Source organism: Megalobrama amblycephala, linkage group LG2 (genome assembly GCF_018812025.1).
Source record: "Megalobrama amblycephala isolate DHTTF-2021 linkage group LG2, ASM1881202v1, whole genome shotgun sequence".
In the NCBI taxonomy this organism is placed as follows: Eukaryota; Metazoa; Chordata; class Actinopteri; order Cypriniformes; family Xenocyprididae; genus Megalobrama; species Megalobrama amblycephala.
Genome location: NC_063045.1, coordinates 58,492,866 through 58,511,967, shown reverse-complemented (window position 1 = coordinate 58,511,967; position 19,102 = coordinate 58,492,866). Strand labels below are relative to the sequence as shown.

The window sequence follows — 19,102 nt, the reverse complement described above, 5'->3', positions numbered from 1 at the left end:
GTAACAAATAAATACAACCATAAACAATACATGGAATTCTACACAGATAATGATGAGAGAAATATCGCACCTTGTTAGCAACATCTCCAAAGGTTAGATTAGTTAGAGCCATGCCAGCATATCGCCTTAGTGTAACACTGTAGTGATCATTGGTAAGACCGTAAATCTCACAGTCTACCTGTAGAAGCTCCCCAATCGCCTGAAGTCCACCTGCATAAACGATTTATTGGAATAGTTAGTCAATAAGATTTAGATTTTAGGTTTTTCAACGTCTAACCTGGAAAAAACTGGAGCACAAGATTCATTTATGTCACAGTGTTTTGGATAAATGAATATGTTTAGAAAAACCTACCAAGCTCATTCATCGCGTGCCTGTGCTCTTCATCAAAGGAAAGTTTCATGAGAACACAAACCGCTGGGCAAATCTGATGCTCGACTGGTGAAGGCACTGCAATGAAAGCAAAAGTACATTGATGATGTTGTACAGCTCCACATGTATTAATTATGTGTTAACCCACTTAGAAGAGTCATCCATTAAACTCCTTCCCATCAGAGCATTTCATATGAATCACATTTATAAATTATAAATAAATCAAAAAGCATGACATTTACTACTGCAATATAACATATAGGCACATATTACAGTGGTTGACTAATGGCTAATGTAGATGCATCAGATTCAATGCAATGCAATTTATTTAAATATATACATAACAGGGTTGTTACTAGGGCTGCACGATTAATCGCATGCTATTCTCACGCGCATTTCGTCAGTAAAGCCGGTTCCCTGATTACCGCTAAATCGCCATCACCTGCTTTCAAATGAAGCGGCATTTAATAGACAGAGCCGTAGGTCACTGAAAAGCCACGCAATATCGCGTTCATATCGCAGATGAATCGCCTGCGATAATGAACGCGATATTGCGTGGCTTGTCCGTGAACTACGGCTCCGTCTATTAAAAGGCGCTCCGTTTAAAAACAGGTGATGGCGATTTAGCGGTAATCAGGGAACCGGCTTTACTGACGAAATGCGCGTGAGAATAGCATGCGATTAATCGTGCAGCCCTAGTTGTTACTGTTAACAAATTAAAGAGAACCTATTATGCCCCTTTAAACAAGATGTAAAATAAATCTCTGGTGTCCCCAGAATGTGTCTGTGAAGTTTCAGCTCAAAATACCCCACAGATCATTTATTATAGCTTGCCAAATTTGCCCCTATTTGGGCGTGAGCAAAAACACACAATTTTTGTGTCCCTTTAAATGCAAATGAGCTACTGCTCCCGGCCCTTCTTTCCAGATGAGGGCGGAGCTTTAACAGCTTGTGCTTCGAATACTCGACAACAAAACTGGAGAATCTTGCGCAGTCAAAATGTCAGAAATTGTCAGTAACGGTGTTCAGCCTTACATTGTTCAAACCGGAGTCGACACTCAGGAAGAAGTTACAACTTTTAGAATGAAACTGGATATTTCTGAATGGTTAGTGGATAAATTTATGTAGTTGCTGTGGAGTTGATTCAACTCATCGACTAGCATGTGCCATCTTATTAATCTTTTGTGCAAATCCAGTGTTGAACTGACCCTCGTTTGAGAAGCTGTTCGATGTAAAATGATTTGTGCAAATATATAACACTTTACCAACTTGTTTCGGCACATTTCCTTGAAATTCATGAATGGAATTTAACCACGGTATCCTAAATGGCTCAGATGCTGAGAGTCTATGGAGACTCTTATGTTAGTTGGTACATCCAATTTTTGGCACAGACATTGTATATCTCCAACTGTGGAGATCTGTGTTCAAACACCTTATAAAAGTGAATTTTGCATAATAGGTCCCCTTTTTAAGACTAAAGCTGAAACTACTAAATATTGGTTTTCGTTAATGGAGATAAAATATTAAATATAAATATTACAAATATTACAATATTACAAAATAATTACAATATTACAAAATGAAAAACTCACACTTAATATTACTTTAGCAACTAACTGAAATTAAATAAAATTAATAAACTGAAATAAAAGTTAGAAATTGTTTATTATTCATTTGAAAACTCTGTTGGCAGATTTTGAAAACAACACAAGGATGAGAATACACTTCTATTAATCCACACAGTTACTGAAACTAAAAATGATACCACGAGGATACCATCCTTCAGTGCTATTCCTGACGCCTTGCATATATCAGTGCAAGATATATTAGGTCTTACTTGGGTTCTTGTCCTGGTCCACACCACGCTCATGGCTTTCCTGCCACTCCCAGCAGGTCTCGCAAGTAAGCTCGGATCTGCTCCAGCAGGTGGAGCACCCGGATCTCCCGCCGGCCGCGCTTGTCATCGGGCTGTGAATGGATAATGTTATGCAGGGCGGCACTGGCCCTCGCCCGGGCCTCTTTGCTGCCGCGGGAATTTCCAAGCAACACAGAGTCCTTGTCGTTGCCATGGAGAAGCTGGATGAGCAGCGGCAGGCACCCGGATTGGCGCATGGCAATGCAGCTGTCCTGAGAGCTCGACATGGCCAGGAGGGTGCGAGACATGTCATCTTTATCATGGGTCCCCAGCATGGACAGCAGAGAGTACACCATTTCCACCTGAGCATATACAGACTTAATTCAACCTCTGAGGCAAGCTGTCATTATGTTTTAAAAAAATGTAGCATTGAGAATTAAACATTGAAAATCTAGCACAAGTTAACCTTAGTGCCCAGATGGCTCGTCAGTCGGCGTGGAACGGAGTAACTTCCTGCACTGCTCATCTCACTGGCGGTGTCATGATCGACACGAGAACTTGAGCCCTGTCAGGCAAAATAAATATAAGGCAACATTCTTAATAAACAAATATGCAGGTCTTCTGCAAACACCTTTTAAAAAGTTGACATTTATTTTTCCACTGTAGATATTACAAAATATATAAAACAATCAAAACACGGCATTAGTCCCTTTCACACATATAGTCTTGACTGGTTAATTACCATTAAGAGATCATGTGTGAACAGAACCTTTTCAAAAATACGGTAAATTGATGCTGTGTGTGAACGTTGAAAAAAGATTACTGGTATTGAGCATGTAAAAAATCCGAACACGTTGACGTAAGAAGTCGGCTTTGGGCCAATCATAAAGCTCTTATGGAGATAATGCAGAGACTATGCATAAATATGTAAATATTTAAAATTAAATTTATATTTAAATATAAATATAATTTAAATATATAAGTTTACATTTAGAATTTTACATTTATAAAATGTAAATATATACTTAAATTAAATAAAATGTATAAATTGAAATATATATATATATATATATATATATATATATATATTTAATGATTTTTTTATAATTATATTTTAAAGTATATTTATTTCATTTATAAATGTATATTTACATTTATGAATTTATGTTCAAATTTAAATTAATATAATATATTTAATTGATACATTTTTTTAAATAATTTCTTTTGTTCAGAATATTGCATGTTAAGTTAAGGAAAAGCATTGTGTTTTATTGTATTACTAAATTAGTATTATAATGAAGAAAACATTTTAATCATAAATACATACATACAGATAAAATCATTTAAAAACAAATCTTAAACTCAAACTGCATAAAAATACAAAATGCAGGCAAGTCTCTGTGCTCAGTAAACAATGTATGGCTCTAGTATTAAACTCGATCCCTGCACCTAATCCAGTGACATACCGCTCCCACCATCTGTCTGAAAAATACCATGCAAGCTTAATGCAAGTGAAACAGTATGAAGTACAAAAAACCCTCCTGTTTCTGCTTAGAATTTCAAAGTCTAACTAGGTCTCTATGATGAACAATAAAACCATTAGCATCTGCATTCAAATCATTATTATTCAAAGCACACTGAAGCTCTTGGCATAGACTGAAAGGGCTTTTTAAAATGGTCCTGAAATCCTTGGCACCCATTGGCAGAGAAAAGGGCCACCGGAGAACACTTCTGTTCATGAGACCATCAACAAAATGAGCCTAATTTACTGAGAGACTATTGCAAATAGATACAGCACTTACCTGTGAGCATACTGCACTACCACCACCACCACCGCCAACATCTCCTGCAGCATGAGCCCCTTCGGTCTGGGTCACAGGGTCATGCTTGACCTGATGATTCAAAGAGGAATGTGAGAAACGGCATGTTAAATTGAGTAAATGACACCTACAGAGCAAGTCACTCTGTGCAACAGAGACGAAACCCAAGTAGAGAAAAAGACATCAGTCAAGGCAGGTGGAAAGAGAGGCTCGCTGCCTACAGGAGACAGATAACCTGTGTAATCAGCTCTGTGAAGTAGGGATAAATCAGAGTATAGAGCAGTAGTCTTGAGCTACAGGACAGCAGCTGCAAGAGCATCAGGCTCTTTCTGACCTACATTGCTTTCTCATTCAGCCGATGGGATTGCGACAACAGAGGGGGAGGAAAAGCAGAAGTGTCCAATAGGATTTATCCAATTGAAGGGAAAATCACATGTGCAAACTCGGAGCATGTTAGTGAACATGCATACAAAAACTTCGACTTGTGCACTATTTTACTATGTAAAAAACATAGATATCTTATAGCAAAGAATGGCAAGGTAATGGGTTCGATTCCTAGGCAAAGCATGAAATGTGACCCGTGCTGACCCGTTCTCACATTCTCTATTAAAAACCTTGTATGATTTATTGGAATCTGACAAAAAATGGCTGAGCTACATCTGTTTGAAGTCCATGGAGTCAGCAAAGTCAATTTTGAGAAAAGGCTAGTTTTCTGAGGCTTCCAAAACAAAATCATCTTGCAACCATACCTTAAAATACCTGGTAACACCACCACATTTGGCACAAACCAAGTTAAAACCCAAATCTTTAGGAAATGCACTTTTTTCCATGATTCCACAATTGTTTGATTAACATTAATGAAACAGACAGACTATATATTAAGACCTACTGTACCAAACGGATCTAATATAATGTTAAACATCAGGGGCCCTATAATACACCCGGCGCAATGCGACGCAAGGTACAGCGCAAGTGTGTTTGCTAGTTTGCGTCCGGCGCCGTTCGCGTTTTCCCGTTCAGCACCACGTCCTTAAATTAGTAAATGCATTTGCGCCAGTTAGTGCGCCCATGGGCGTGCTGGTCTAAAAAAGAGGTGTGTTCAGGCGCATTGCCGGCGCATTGCTATTTTAAGGAGCTGAAAATAGACTAGAAAATAGAAAAAAAAAAAATTTGTTAAGCCCCGGGTATACTTCACTTTCCGCGCCCAGACGCGTCACATCCGCGCGTCTTTCAAAGTATACTACACCACGAATGCGCGCGGATGACCGCGTTCGTCACATGTGCAGTACAGTTTTTTCTATGCTCTACCAGACATTGGAGAGCAGCACTGAGTTGTGTCATCAACGTGACATTCACTGGGCATGATCGGAGAAGAAAAGAAGTGCATCCTTTCCCATATTTTACTTATCCCCCTCCATGAATTTGCCGCGCTAAACACGTCTTTGTACACTTTCAAACATGAATTGTACAAATGTGGTTACTTTCTAATCTCTTCGCACAAACGCTGGTCAAGTTCGCTGTGTTTTTCTCTTTTTTTCAAGCATGTTGTTAAACTGGTCTTTTCACACTCTTCTTTGACGGCTGAAGACTGTGCTCAATACTGTGCGTATTGCCACCTAGTGGACTCTTCTATACTGCTTGCGCATGCGCTGTTGCACGCGGACCGTCCGCGCGGTCTCAAAATTTGGCCTGCACGCGGCCAGGATGTGCGGAGTATACCCGCGTATAGAGCGCGTTGGTAGAAACTGCGCCTCTGGGCGCGTCCACAGTGCGCGTTGACTTTGCTTATTACACACAGGGATGCGCATCACACAAACATGCCAAATATTAAAAACAAAAGGATTACAGTGTAAAAGAATATTATTGTGTAGGCTACATAAATATAAAAATGTAATGATGAATAGTCATTGCGTGTATTAGAATTAGGCTACCTATTTATTTTCAATTCAGCCTATTACTACTTATAATGATGAACGAAATTGGCTAATTAATTGAAGTCTGAATTGAAGAAACTCTGAGGGGGGTGAACTCATCCGTTTAAATTATATTAAGCCTTAAAGTTCTGCATAATTAAGGGCGTGGTCACTTGAGTGACAGGTGGATTGGCACTGCTGTCTGTGAGCCATCATGTTACCTCAGCTAATTCCAGCCGCTGAATTTGGCATCTCAGCCGTTTTTGTGCCTTTTTTCTGGATTATTTTATACAATATATGGCTTGCTGCATACTCGAGACAGATGTCAGTCTGTGTAACGTTACATGTGCTCGCATGTGGAACACACGTTGTTGGATCGTTGTGGCATTGGCTAAAGGTTTTATTCCTGAGATTTACTACAATGACAATACCAGGAGGATATACAACTCCGACAGCACTGATTGGATATAACTAAAACTGCTGCACTATTTTGAAAAATTATACTTTGGACACGTGCTCATTAGTTTGAGAGAACATTTGAGAGTTATACAGATATCTGGTACCTATATATGTACGTATAGAGTTTTACATTATAAAAGATGTTTTATGTTTTGAAATGGACATTTTACCCAAGTGCAACGGATTGGATTCATCTCGCAATCTCTATTTCATTAAAGGAATGAAGTCCCAGTTGATTTTTTTTTGTGTTATTTGCACACCCCACACAAATTAATTAACCTACTGATGTTAGAGCATCTACGTTATCTTAAAAATCACCGTAGATTGACAGTAAACCTTTAGTACTTTCTAATGATATTGTTATCTTTATTAATATTTTAGATAGTATCTAAGATAGATATGCTAGGCGGGCGTGGTTTCAGCAACAAGTCGCATGGGCTCCAACTATGTCCTGCCTCTTTGCCCATTTTCAGTTATCCACGAGTGACGTGCGGTCACGTGCAGCTAAGATGGCCGCGGCCTCATTTTTGCGTCAAAACTGCTGTTCAGAACTCTATGGGTGACGTCATGGACACTACGTCCATATTTTTTTGCAGTCTATGATTTGGACACGCCCTGAGTGCACCTGCGCCATGCGCTTTACACTTTGCGTTTAGATCGTTAAAATAGGGCCCCAGATGTTTTTCCACAACAGTTAACCAAACGTTCACTTAAGACATAACAGATAATGTTTGCGTGAATACTCGCCAAGACAGATTTTTTGAAATACTGTATTTCATTGGGATGGCGCGCTGTCTGAGGCACGCTTTGTGTGCAGCTGGTGTGAGTAAGAGCATTTTGTTTACATCAGTATGAGTTTGAAAATCACATTTCATTGGTTCAGACTCATGCCATCAAGAAATTCGCAATGAATATTCACAAAGTTGGAATGCTGCGCTTTACAGTGTTACCAAACTTGTGTTGAGGGAAGACGAGCCAGTCGTCCAGAAGCGAGCAGAGAAAAACAGCATTTTTCATGGACAAAGGAAAGGGACTCCTCTCAGAAAAAGTACAAATAAAGATACTTTTAGATCTTTAATTGCTATTTGGAGCATAGATGAGGGCTTAATGAACTCATTTTTGTGAAAAACTCAATTTCAATAAAAATCTACGTTTTTCACTTGTTTTGTCCTGTAGCTCGAAATTAGCCCGTGCGCATTCCGATTTCCGACACGTTTCACCAGCACGGGTCACAAATGTATATCTTGAATGCAATGTAAGACGCTTTGGATAAAAGTAAATGTAATTGCACAGCCTAAATGTGAACATAGCTGTGCATCCTAAAACTAGGTGACACTACTGTTTTTAACGCTCAGCCACACAGAGCACGATACATTAGTAGAGCATGCAAATTCAATTAAACTTTCATGGCTTCAGTGTTAATGCACACAAGCATTTTCTGCGCACTACTTCCGTTCACTCCCGAACAGGCTCTAAAAGCAGAACATTACAGATTGGAAACATGCACAGAAAACACTGATGGAAAGTACAGCCTTTCTACAGAAAAAGAATTAAACGTGTCAAGAGGAACAAATGCTTGCACAATCTGACCACAAATTTCCATTCTAACAAAATATGATTAACCCTATAAAACCTACTGGATCATTTAATACACACATTTCAAAGGCCTCTAAATGATCAACTTTGTTGAAAAACCTGTTGTACACAATCTATTACATGCCTTCTGTCATCTGATTGATAGTGTCCCCCCTTTTTTTTAGCAAGTAAAAGCCTTTTCGAATATTTGTACAAACATCTTCCTTCAGCTTGTGGTTCATGTGTGATTTTACCTGTGAAATCCATTTTTATAAAGTAAATGTAAGAATAACGTTTATATTGTTAGTAATATTTCAAGATGAACACTTATTGGACTGAAGCAACTTAGGTTTACTTGATTATTCATACATCATTTTTTTTTTTTTTTTTTTAGAAAAATCATGTTAAAATGAGAGTATCAAATTTGATCCATCAGGCTTTTGAGGAACGGTTTATTTTTTCATCTCTCAATCTTCACTGTATTGCACTGCATTGTTTTGAAACTACAGAGCTTTGATCATAAAACTAAGCATTTAAATATTATTACTAAGACATATTATTGGGAGATATAGAGTGTCAAATAATAGTAATATGCATTTTATTTAAATACTCTGTTATACTGTTATAAAGATCTCATTGATTTACATGAGTATCACCATCTGCACTAAACTGCTTAATTTTGCTCAGTTTAGGCCTCTGAATAAAATTGAGGCATTTTTTTCCCCCCTGATGAGTATGAGCTCAATATTCTCACTATATAAAACTATATGAGCCAGAAAAGCAAAAAAAAAAAAAATAATAATAATAAATAAAAAAAATAAATAAATAAAATAAAAAATAAAAAATCACTTATTTATTTATTTTTAATTTTGTGTAAAGGTTCAGTAAACTGTTCCATTTAATATTTCATATGTCAGGTTTTACAAGGTTAAACAAAACTTCACAAAACAACTTTCACTTGTTCATGTGGACATAAATAGAGATCATAACACTTGAATTGTACTAATTACTACTAATCCTAAGTCAATTCTTCAATTCTTTCCTCTAAACACGACTGTATTATGTATATTACCTCTGTGTCGGCCGACTGGGCCTGTAAACGTGTCCGAATCCTCAGCATATCTTTTTCTATCTGTTGTATCCGAGCGATGCGGCCCTGAAGACAAATGATAGAAACTTCATTACTAAACTGGTGGTTTCACACTCTGAATTTAGAAGGCTGTTTTTAGTTTCATGAACAATTTGTAAATCTTTCAGTTTCGGCATTTCAGCCCACCTGTGCCCGCTTCTCCATGTCCTGACACGTGCCCAGTTGCTCCTCCATGGCGGCTCTGATCTGCCGGGCCTCGTATTCCAGTTGCCTGCGAGTCATATCGGTCTGGAGAGAAAACTACAACAGCAGAAGTGTGAAGATCATATAAGGTCAGTAATGATGTGCACTAAACACCACACTGCATATACGTTTTACTTACATTCTCAGTCAGTGGCAGACTGTCAATCCTTTTGGTGAGGTTTTGTAACTGGGCATAATACCAGTCTTTTTCCTTTTCTTCCTTCTCAAGTTCTGCCATCAACAAAGACCTAACAGAAAGAAAAGTTATTCATGAAAACAATTAAATTTGCTTTAACTTGTAGACTCACTAAATTCAAGTTGTTATAGATCAAAATGTAATGACAGTAAGGTTCCAGAAGTCAAAATGCAACTTATTTCCTCTATAGAGAAACTGACTGGCATTTCAAAAGCAATTAATTTATATATCTAAATGTTTAATTTTAAATGTTTTTGAAAGAAGCTGCTTTTATTTGATCAAGCATGTAGTAAAAACCGTAATATTGTGAAAAATGATTATAATTTAAAATGACTTTTTTCTATTTGAATATATTTTGAAATGTAATTTATTCCTGTGATCAAAGCTGAATTTTCAGCATCATTACTCCAGTCTTCAGTGTCACATGATCCTTCAGAAATAATTCTAATATGCTGATTAAAGTCAAGAATATTAGTTCTTATCATCATCAATGTTGAAAACAGTTTGTGCTGCTTCATATTTTTCTTTTTCAGGATTATTTGACAAATAGAAAATGAAAAAGAACAGCATTTATTTGAAATAGAAATCTTTTGTAACATTATAAATGTCTTTACTTGATCAATTTAATGCATCCTAGCTGAATAAGTGTATTAATTAAAAAAAAAGAAAAATGTACAGACTCCCAATGTTTGAATGTTTGTATTTATCAGAATATTTTGCAATGAACACCAAAATAAACTTCTGACATTCAAACACTTTTTTGCTTCACTCTAAAAACTAATTCAGGGGACCTTTAGTCATTACTTAAATATATATATATTGTTGTGAAATAAAAAAATCAAGTTCTGAAATGCTGTTAGACTTTTTACTTGTAATTGTTATTTTATTGAGCTTGGATGACACACAAATTATACCTATTGATTCGATATACTATCATGACTTGTCATAGTTTAACATTTTCAGTTAATCAAAAATGTATTTAATTTTAAGTTGTGTTAATGTAAAATACAATCTGATGACGTGTAAACGTGTTTCATTGTTTTGAGTTGTATGAACACTTCTTTTAATTTAGACGAACTTAAGTTAAGTGAAACTGGGCTGGGATTTAGATTTCCCATCATGCTTTGCCCATGGCACTTGAAAGGGAGAGTAAATGCTAAAATTAGGTGTTATATAATGTTTTTTGCACAAGATTGATGGTAAGGGAGATTTAGCAGTAATTAGTGTTTTGTTATGCTAATTTAGAAGAGTTTCTGTTAATGTGGGTTTTTGGAGAGTTACCATCATGGTGACAAGCGGTGCTTGGTAAGTTCTTGTTACTTAGAAATGCGTTTTATTGTGTCCAAAAAGCGTCTTCACCTTACTTAAAACATTATGTTTGATAAACTTAAATAGTTGCATTCATGTTGACAATTTTTAAGTTCATGTTACTTAGAAATGTGTTTTATTGTGGCCAAAAAACGTCTTCACCTTACTTAAAACATTATGTTGGATCAACTCAAAATATGGATCAATTCAAATATTGCTTTGAATTAATGTAATTCTCCCAATTGGCTTAAGTTAAAAATTCTAGTGGAAAACGTTAACATATTTTTTTTTTGTTGAACCAATATTTTATTTTTTAGAGTGTTGAAATCATAGCTGGCTATCTGGAATGTACCATCATTACCACATTTTACCACGTGAATCTCATCCGGTAGCAAAACCCTAGAAGATCTTTAGAAGAAACCTTTAGTTAACATTCTTAAATAAGAATCTAACTGGCCGTTTGAGCAGTCCATCTAATGTGAGTGCTCACCGTTCCTTTTCCAGCTCCTCCAGATAACCGGCACTGTCTCGACCCCCACCAGTCACCCCTCTCCTGGGGAAGGAGCTCATGGGACTGGGACTGGGGCTGCTGTCGGTGGAGTGGGCCGAACCGGAGCCCTGCAGAGAGGCCTTGGACCTCAACTTCACGCCAGGGAAACTGCTAGGGTCAAGACTCATTTCTGCAGGACAGAATGGGAGATGATGATGATGCCACATGTACCGTATTTTGCCAGAAAAAGTCACACCTAACACAGTAGATGTGTTTCATTTCGAAGGCTGCATCCTCCAGAGGTCACATATGTTGGCTGCATAATAAAATATGTTGGCTGGACAAAAAAATAAAACGAAACATTTACAAACACTATAAACATGTATTTTAGTTCACTCCCGACACTCCACAACAATTCCTTTGAATTTATCTGTATTCAGAACAAAGCAGAATGAAACTCATAAGTATAAAACAAACAAATTATAGTGGCATTCAGTATAAACAACATTCATTATAAACTCCTAGCCTAAAAGATTTTTATTTAAAGCAAAAATAAAACTAACAGCATGTGGGAAATGCACAATACAAATAAACTTGGCCTCACGTACCACTTCGGCACAAATCCAAATGAGCATATTTTGCATGCTTGACGTTAATTGCATTATATAAAATGCTTTGGAATAGAAGTCGCAGAAAGTTTAAGATGATAAAAAAATGTTTATTCTGGAAATATGGTACATTAAGGTAAGTTTTACATCTTTATCTTCATGAAAGACTCTGCTCCAAACACTTGTTTCTACTTCTACATAGACCTTGTTCATTCAAACTGAAATGAAACGCCACAAGTGACCGATTTGGAACGGCCTACATATAAAGCAACCACACAAATAGCATTTGATTCTGAAAGGGTTTGACATTACCTTGTTGCTAAGCTAACGACAATATTTGGCCAAGCATAAAAATACACAGCACACACAAAAACTGGGTAAATAATTTCAGTTATTTGCTTCGGAAACGCATCCTCTTAAAGGGATAGTGCACCCAAAAATGAAAATTCTGTGTTACACTTTATTTTAAGGTGTCTTTGTTACACTGTAGTTATACATTTAAGTACTGAGTAATATTAAGTAACTACATGTATAGGGTTAGGCTTGGTTTTGGGTTAGTTGCATGTAATTATGCATAATTTATAGTTATTACTATAGTACCTGCATGAAACATATGTAACAATGACACTGTAAAATAAAGTGTTACCAAATTCTGTCATCACCTATTCACCCTCAAGTTGTTTCAAACCTGTATGAATTTCTTCCTTCTTATGAACACAAATGATTAATTTTTAAGAATTTGTGCAATGGACCCCCATTGACTTTCATAATATGAAGAAGAAAAAAAAAATACTATGGAAGTCAATGGGTTCTTCAACTGTTTGGTTACATTTTTCAAAATATCTTGTTTTGTGTTCAGCAGAAGAAAGAAATTCATACAGGTTTGGAACAACTTGAGGATGAGTAAATGATGACAATTTTCATTTTTGGGTGAACTATCCTTTTAAGGCAAGACGATACAGGCAAAACCATTGGTTTTGAGATTTTGGGCTATTTTGTTTCCATCACATAGTCATAGTCTTTCAGACTAGTGGAAAGAAAACACTTTATCTATTTGCATCTGTATATTTCAATTACAACACATCTTTAAAGGCACTTATATACATCAAACTTTACAGTTTTACAGAATATAAAATGTATTTATATTCTGAAGGGTTTTACACAGGGGTTTGTTCATATATCATTTGCCTGTTTTATGTAACATTTCATTCCTAAGCACATGGTGAAAATTTTTTTTTTTTTTTTTTTTTCTGGCTGTTGATGGTATTTTCTGATTTATGGAGTGATATAAAGAGATTTCCAAAATCCCCTCAGTAAAAACCTTTCACTCTAATATGTCAACAAAATAAATAAAACAAGTTTTGAAACTGGCTTTATCCAATGTTCAGATTTCTCTTCTGGAAATTAATGCATGTTGACAATTACTTTAATGTAAACATAACATTTCAGAAGGTAAGTATGGTGATATCAAATTAGTTCACAATTTTACTCTGTTCAGTGTTCACCAGTGATGTCTAGCCTTAAAACACAATCTAGGCAGCTCACTAAGTTGTGGAACAGAGCAAGTTTATGATATTAAAATACGCATCGTTCACATGAATACTGAATAATTCAACTGTCCTCACCTTTAAATCTTTCGAAAAATTCAATCTGCCCTTGTGAGTCTTTGGAGTCCTCTACAATAGTTCCTTGTAGCTGCTTCAAAACCTCCTGAAAGAGAAACAGACAATATCTGTGTGTGGTAGAGTGTTAGAAGCCATCTTCTGATAACATAACATGATGAACGGAAGGTACCAGAGAAAAAAAAGAAAAGAGATCTTTCCAGCTCCCACCACATGTAAGAAGACTTCTTCAGCCTGTGGGTAAAACGGAGCTGATAAAGAGAAGAAAACTTCCATCAAAGAGCTTTGAAGTGCTTTGAAGACGCGCGTGTCAGAGACATAAACAGCTTTGAAGCTCTAAAAATGCACCTGCTACTTCTTTAGTGCCGTGATCTGGCCGTGATAAAGGCCCTGATTTCTGCTAAAGGTTTTTGAGAAAATCAGTCTTCAAAATCAGCTAGCATTCACTGCTCAAACATACTTCAGTGGGTCAGGGCTTCGCACATCATAAACCGCTGTATTTTGCCTTACTACAAATCAAATGTGGCAGTTTATATGACTCCGAGTTACTAGAATCTAGTGTTTTACATTTTCAGAAGAAAACACAAGGGTACTTGCTTGTGCAAAACCCATTGCCAGCATGTTTAAGACACACAAATTGATGTTTGGAGCAAAAACACTGCATTAACTTTTAACTTTAATATTTATTGTTAGAGGTTTGATCAAATTGTACAGCTATAGGTGATGATCAACCACTAGAAATGATTGATCAACAACACACAAATTTTAAAGTCATGTCTGTTGACATTATATCAGTAAAGAACAAGAAAAACATTCAGGCCATTTGCAGAACTTACCGCTGTACATGTGCGGAGGTTTTTTTGTTCCTTTATGGTTACGGCCAACATAACTCAAACCCTCGATGCCAATACGGCCCCAAACCATATCAAACATGAAACTTTTGCACCGCTCGTTTCATTACTTCGAGTTCTCCAGCGTGTTTGGAAGCCGAAAAAGCCCAAACAATGCGACTGCCTTACAGGAAGCGACTACCTCCCCCTTCATCCCATCCCGGAGACCCAAAGCCTCATGAAGAGCACAGATGCTTCCCCATTCAGCTCACAGGACCACCCTTCCCAAACGGCCCGGGGTCACCATATCCACAGCCCACTAGAGACGTGTGGAGAAGGCCAGAGTTCTCCAGAAGGGAAAGGTCACACATGAGCATGCCGTTTATCTTCCCTTATCCAGGAGAACAACACAGGGTTATTCCATGTCTCAGAAGAGTCACTCGGGTGTTTTTTCCCTAGGGAGCGTGACGTCACATTGAGCCGTCTCGGGAAACAACAGCTTCATTATAGGGGAGGTCATATGATTACAGACCCCTTTACCGCACTGTGAGTCAGAGATGCAACGACAGCATGACAGCATCATTACTCTCTCTGCTTGTTAAATACAACATGAAATTAAATGGCCTCCATTTATGTTCTTAAGAAATGTCTCTAGTCTTGTGTTAGATTCTGTTCACAAAATAATCTTCATTAAAATATAATACGATTTCAAAATATTATAAAACAATATAATATAATATAATATAAAATAATATAATTATATCAAATAAAAATGTAATAATAAATATAATTATATAAAATTAAAAATATATAACAATATAATAATAATATATTAAATAAAAATTATACACATTGATGTCACATTTTGTGTGCGTCCCTTAAATGCAAATGAGCTGCTGCTCCCGGCCCCCTTTCCAGAAGAGGGCGGAGCTTTAACAGCTCAACATCAACAAAGCTGGAGAATCTCACGCAGCCAAAATGAGGATTGTCAGTAACGGTGTTCAGCCTTACATTGTTCAAACCAGAGTCAGTTAGTGGATAAATTAGTGGATAAATTTATTGGTTAGTGGATAAATTTATGAAGTTGCTGTGGAGTTGATTCAACTCATCCACTAGCATGTGCCGTCATGTTAATCTTTTGTGTTGAATTGACCCTCGTTTGTGAAGCAGTCCGGCGTAAAATGACGGCATGACAACAACACTCTACTACAACAACTCTTCCTCTTCTCTAAAGCAGCCCAACATGGCCACACCCCCTTTGTTGCATGTTCCCGGGGGTGGGGTTTATGTACATTTTGGGGTTTGTGATGTCACAAACCCAAGCTCGTTGTAGTCCCTACCAGGCGTTTGTTGTAGTCCTTAAAAAAAGCGATTTCTGTAAAAAAAAAAAATCTCCCTTTGCATTGAACTTTGAGAATCATATCTTTGCAGATGTTGTTTATGCTCAAACAGCAACATTACACACTAACTAAAGTTAAAAAAGTGAAATCATAATCAAGGACCCCTTTAACAGTTAAAGGTCTACTGCTAATATTACAAAAGCAATTTGCTTAAATCCTAAAATAACCTTTATGAGAGTAGATTACAGACATAATAACATTTTCAACAGCCAAATCCACATTTGAATGGACTTCAATATCCTAATGCGTCTCTGAGGCTATAATGGAAGTCCTAGTTTTTCTCTTCCCAGAGTCAACGTCCGAAGGATTCAGGTTACAGCGATGCAGATGCCCTTGGTACAATATTAGAGTTGAACACCCACTCATGTGCGAAGCTGCAAGCACACAACACTTTTAAAAATGTCATCCTATCCTCCCAGTAATGGAAATCAATGCTCCTAGGCAGCCATCTGCAGGGAGCCTGAAATACTCGCATATCTGATTCCTATCTAGCATGCATTTCATCTGACCTGGAGTCAGACGAGACCCGTGGGCCTGCGGTGGGAGTTATTGTTTGAGTGTGAGAGGAGGGGACCGGGTTCATGTGGGCGGATGGCAGGCCTCTTTGCTTTCCCAGTGATAAAGGTAGAACGTCCTTGAAATGTGGAAAGAAAACATCACATGACACACATAGCATGCACTAAGGAAAAAACAAGCATGGCGACTGACGACAAACAAGATTTAAATGATCAACTAGGCTACTCCTCTGACAAAGACTGAGGCTTAAGCTGTGACAAGAACATGACGTCAATAAATGATCTGAATTCAGTAATGTCCTCAATCTTTGAGATATATGAAGAAACCAATACTAAGAACTAGAGATGCAAAACATTGAAGCCAAAATTGAAGTTTAATCAATTAATTAATCAACTTTATTTAATAATCAACACTCATGTTGTATATAATAAAAAAATAATCAAACTGCACATTTTGTCTAACAAATTTTGGTCACATTTTAGTTTAGGGTCCAATTCTCACTATTAACTATTAACTATGATGTTTACCTCAAACTTCTAATTACTGATTATTAATAGTTCGTAAGGTAGTTAAGTTTAGGTATTGGGGAGGATTATAGGATGTAGAATAAGGTCATGCAGAATAAGGCATTAATATGTATTTTTTAAGTACTAATTAACAGCCAAAATCCTAGTAATATGCATGCTAATAAGCAACTAGTCATTAGCGAGAATTGAAACCTAAACTAAAGCGTTACCAAAATTTTAGTGTACTAAATTTGTTGTTGAAATAAAAACATTTAAACGCTAGCTGTAATAAAAACTTGTTTTCATGACATATTTATTTAAACATGCATTAAATAACCAAGACAACAGGTTAAAGGTCCCGTTCTTCGTGATCCCATGTTTCAAACTTTAGTTAGTGTGTAATGTTGTTGTTAGAGTTAATAAAAAGAATAAAAAAAGAATAAAATCTGTAAAATTTTAAAGCTCAAAGTTCAATGCCAAGCGAGATATTTTATTTAACAGAAGTCGCCTACATCGAACGGCCAGTTTGGACTACATCCCTCTACTTCCTTCTTTAATGACGTCACTAAAACAGTTTTTTGACTAACCTCCGCCCACAGGAATACACAAGAGTTGCGTTTGTAGAGTGTGTTTGTCGCCATGTCGTCGAAACGCTGTTATTTTCATCCCGCAGTCCAATCACCGGGTCTGATTCCGGCTCAAATTGATAGGGTAAAATTAAAGACATGTTTACAATAACACTGAGCGCGTGCATCTCCACGTTATGGTAAGAGGCGTGACCTTTCCCGGGCACGGTGCGCTCAGAGCTGTCGAATCACAACACAGGAACCGCTGGCACAATCAGAACTCGTTACGTATTTCTGAAGGAGGGACTTCATAGAACAAGGAAGTCATCAGCCCGTTTTTAAGACAGTGGAAACAGCGGTATATAGATAAGTAAATTATGTGAAAAATACTGTGTTTTTTTTACACGCGAAACATGATCACGTTATATTGCACACTATAAACACAATCAAAGCTTCAAAAAACCACGAAAAACGGGACCTTTAAGTAAAAATATCACGAATATGTAATATAGTGCAAATATTTAGCAAGTTTTTTTTTTTTCCCTAGCTTTCCTGAGGTAAATGTAACATTATGCGACATTGTTTACAAGCCGTTGTACTGTTTCTTTCAACACACCTTCTCATGTTCATTAATGTTGGTTTTGTGCTATAACTAGTAGTAAAGAGTACAGTAGCTACAGCGATCTGTCACACCATTGTGAAGGAAAAATCAGAATTTTAATTCTTAATTTTTAATTAGAAAATAACTTCTTTTTCTTGCAGGAATAACATCAATATGCTTTTGAATACTAAATGTTCCCAACACTTGGGCTAAAGATGGGCTAAAGTGTGTCTGAATATAATAAAAGAGGAAACAAAACTAGACAGGTGTCTAGTTGTGTCATAAATCTAACCTCATGACTGACCCTAGCAACAAGCTGAAGTGTCAAGGAATCCAAATTTGCTCTTACCTAGTAACAGAAAAACCAATCATATTGGAGAAAAATTAAGTAATCATGTCACCTTTGCCATGCTCCTATTCTATTAAAACTGTTGTGCTCTTTTAGTTTGGAGGAATTCTCTGGAATTGGTCCGAGATCGTCACGGCCTCGGTTAAAGAGTCTGGGAATTTCTACCACACAAACCACATTAAAGAGTGCCAAACCCACATTTATTGAAAAAGCTGAGACTCAAAAGTATTGTGATTATTGAATGGTAGGCGTGCTACAAATAATATTTGGTGAAGTTCTGTTCATGCATCAGCTGAAAAAGGCAAAGATCAAAGCATCTTTGTTCATTAAAATGAAGATCATTTAAGATTGAAAAATAGCTACTGTCAACCCAGCCCTAGAGTCCACACATCTGATGTGTTTACCTGTTGTAGCTTATCCACTGACACAGGCAAAACACGCAATTAAACGTCACCATTTCAATCAATGATTTCGGCCCTCCAAAACTGTTGTTTCAGCCAACTAAATATTTTTGGTTGCCAAAATTTTGGTGCATCACTACTAAGAATTATTGAACATTATACACTCACAAACACACCTAGACCTACCTAATACTTTAGGGATTAAGAAGAAAACTTCTGGACAGAAGGGTCAATGTCTAAGCAGATTTTCTCCCTTCAACGCTGCACTAAGGTGCAAACTACTTCCAGTAAATCCACCAGAGATGTTTCATTAGATCACAGCAATCTGAGTCATTAATGTGGGAATAGAGAAGCATTATTTGCTGAGCTCAACCCATAGAGAAA

The 19,102-nt window shown here is 36.9% G+C and overlaps 1 protein-coding gene across 1 annotated transcript in view; it reads right to left on the bottom strand.

Moving 5' to 3' along the window:
* Positions 1 to 19,102, bottom strand: part of apc (APC regulator of WNT signaling pathway) — a 45,533-nt gene that overhangs the window by 8,953 nt on the left and 17,478 nt on the right. Inside the window, 11 exon segments of the mRNA XM_048181241.1 lie at positions 71 to 210; positions 353 to 448; positions 2,208 to 2,271; positions 2,273 to 2,587; positions 2,692 to 2,790; positions 4,028 to 4,117; positions 9,065 to 9,148; positions 9,269 to 9,382; positions 9,465 to 9,573; positions 11,320 to 11,509; positions 13,553 to 13,637. Of these exon segments, the coding sequence (XP_048037198.1) occupies positions 71 to 210; positions 353 to 448; positions 2,208 to 2,271; positions 2,273 to 2,587; positions 2,692 to 2,790; positions 4,028 to 4,117; positions 9,065 to 9,148; positions 9,269 to 9,382; positions 9,465 to 9,573; positions 11,320 to 11,509; positions 13,553 to 13,637 (1,386 nt within the window).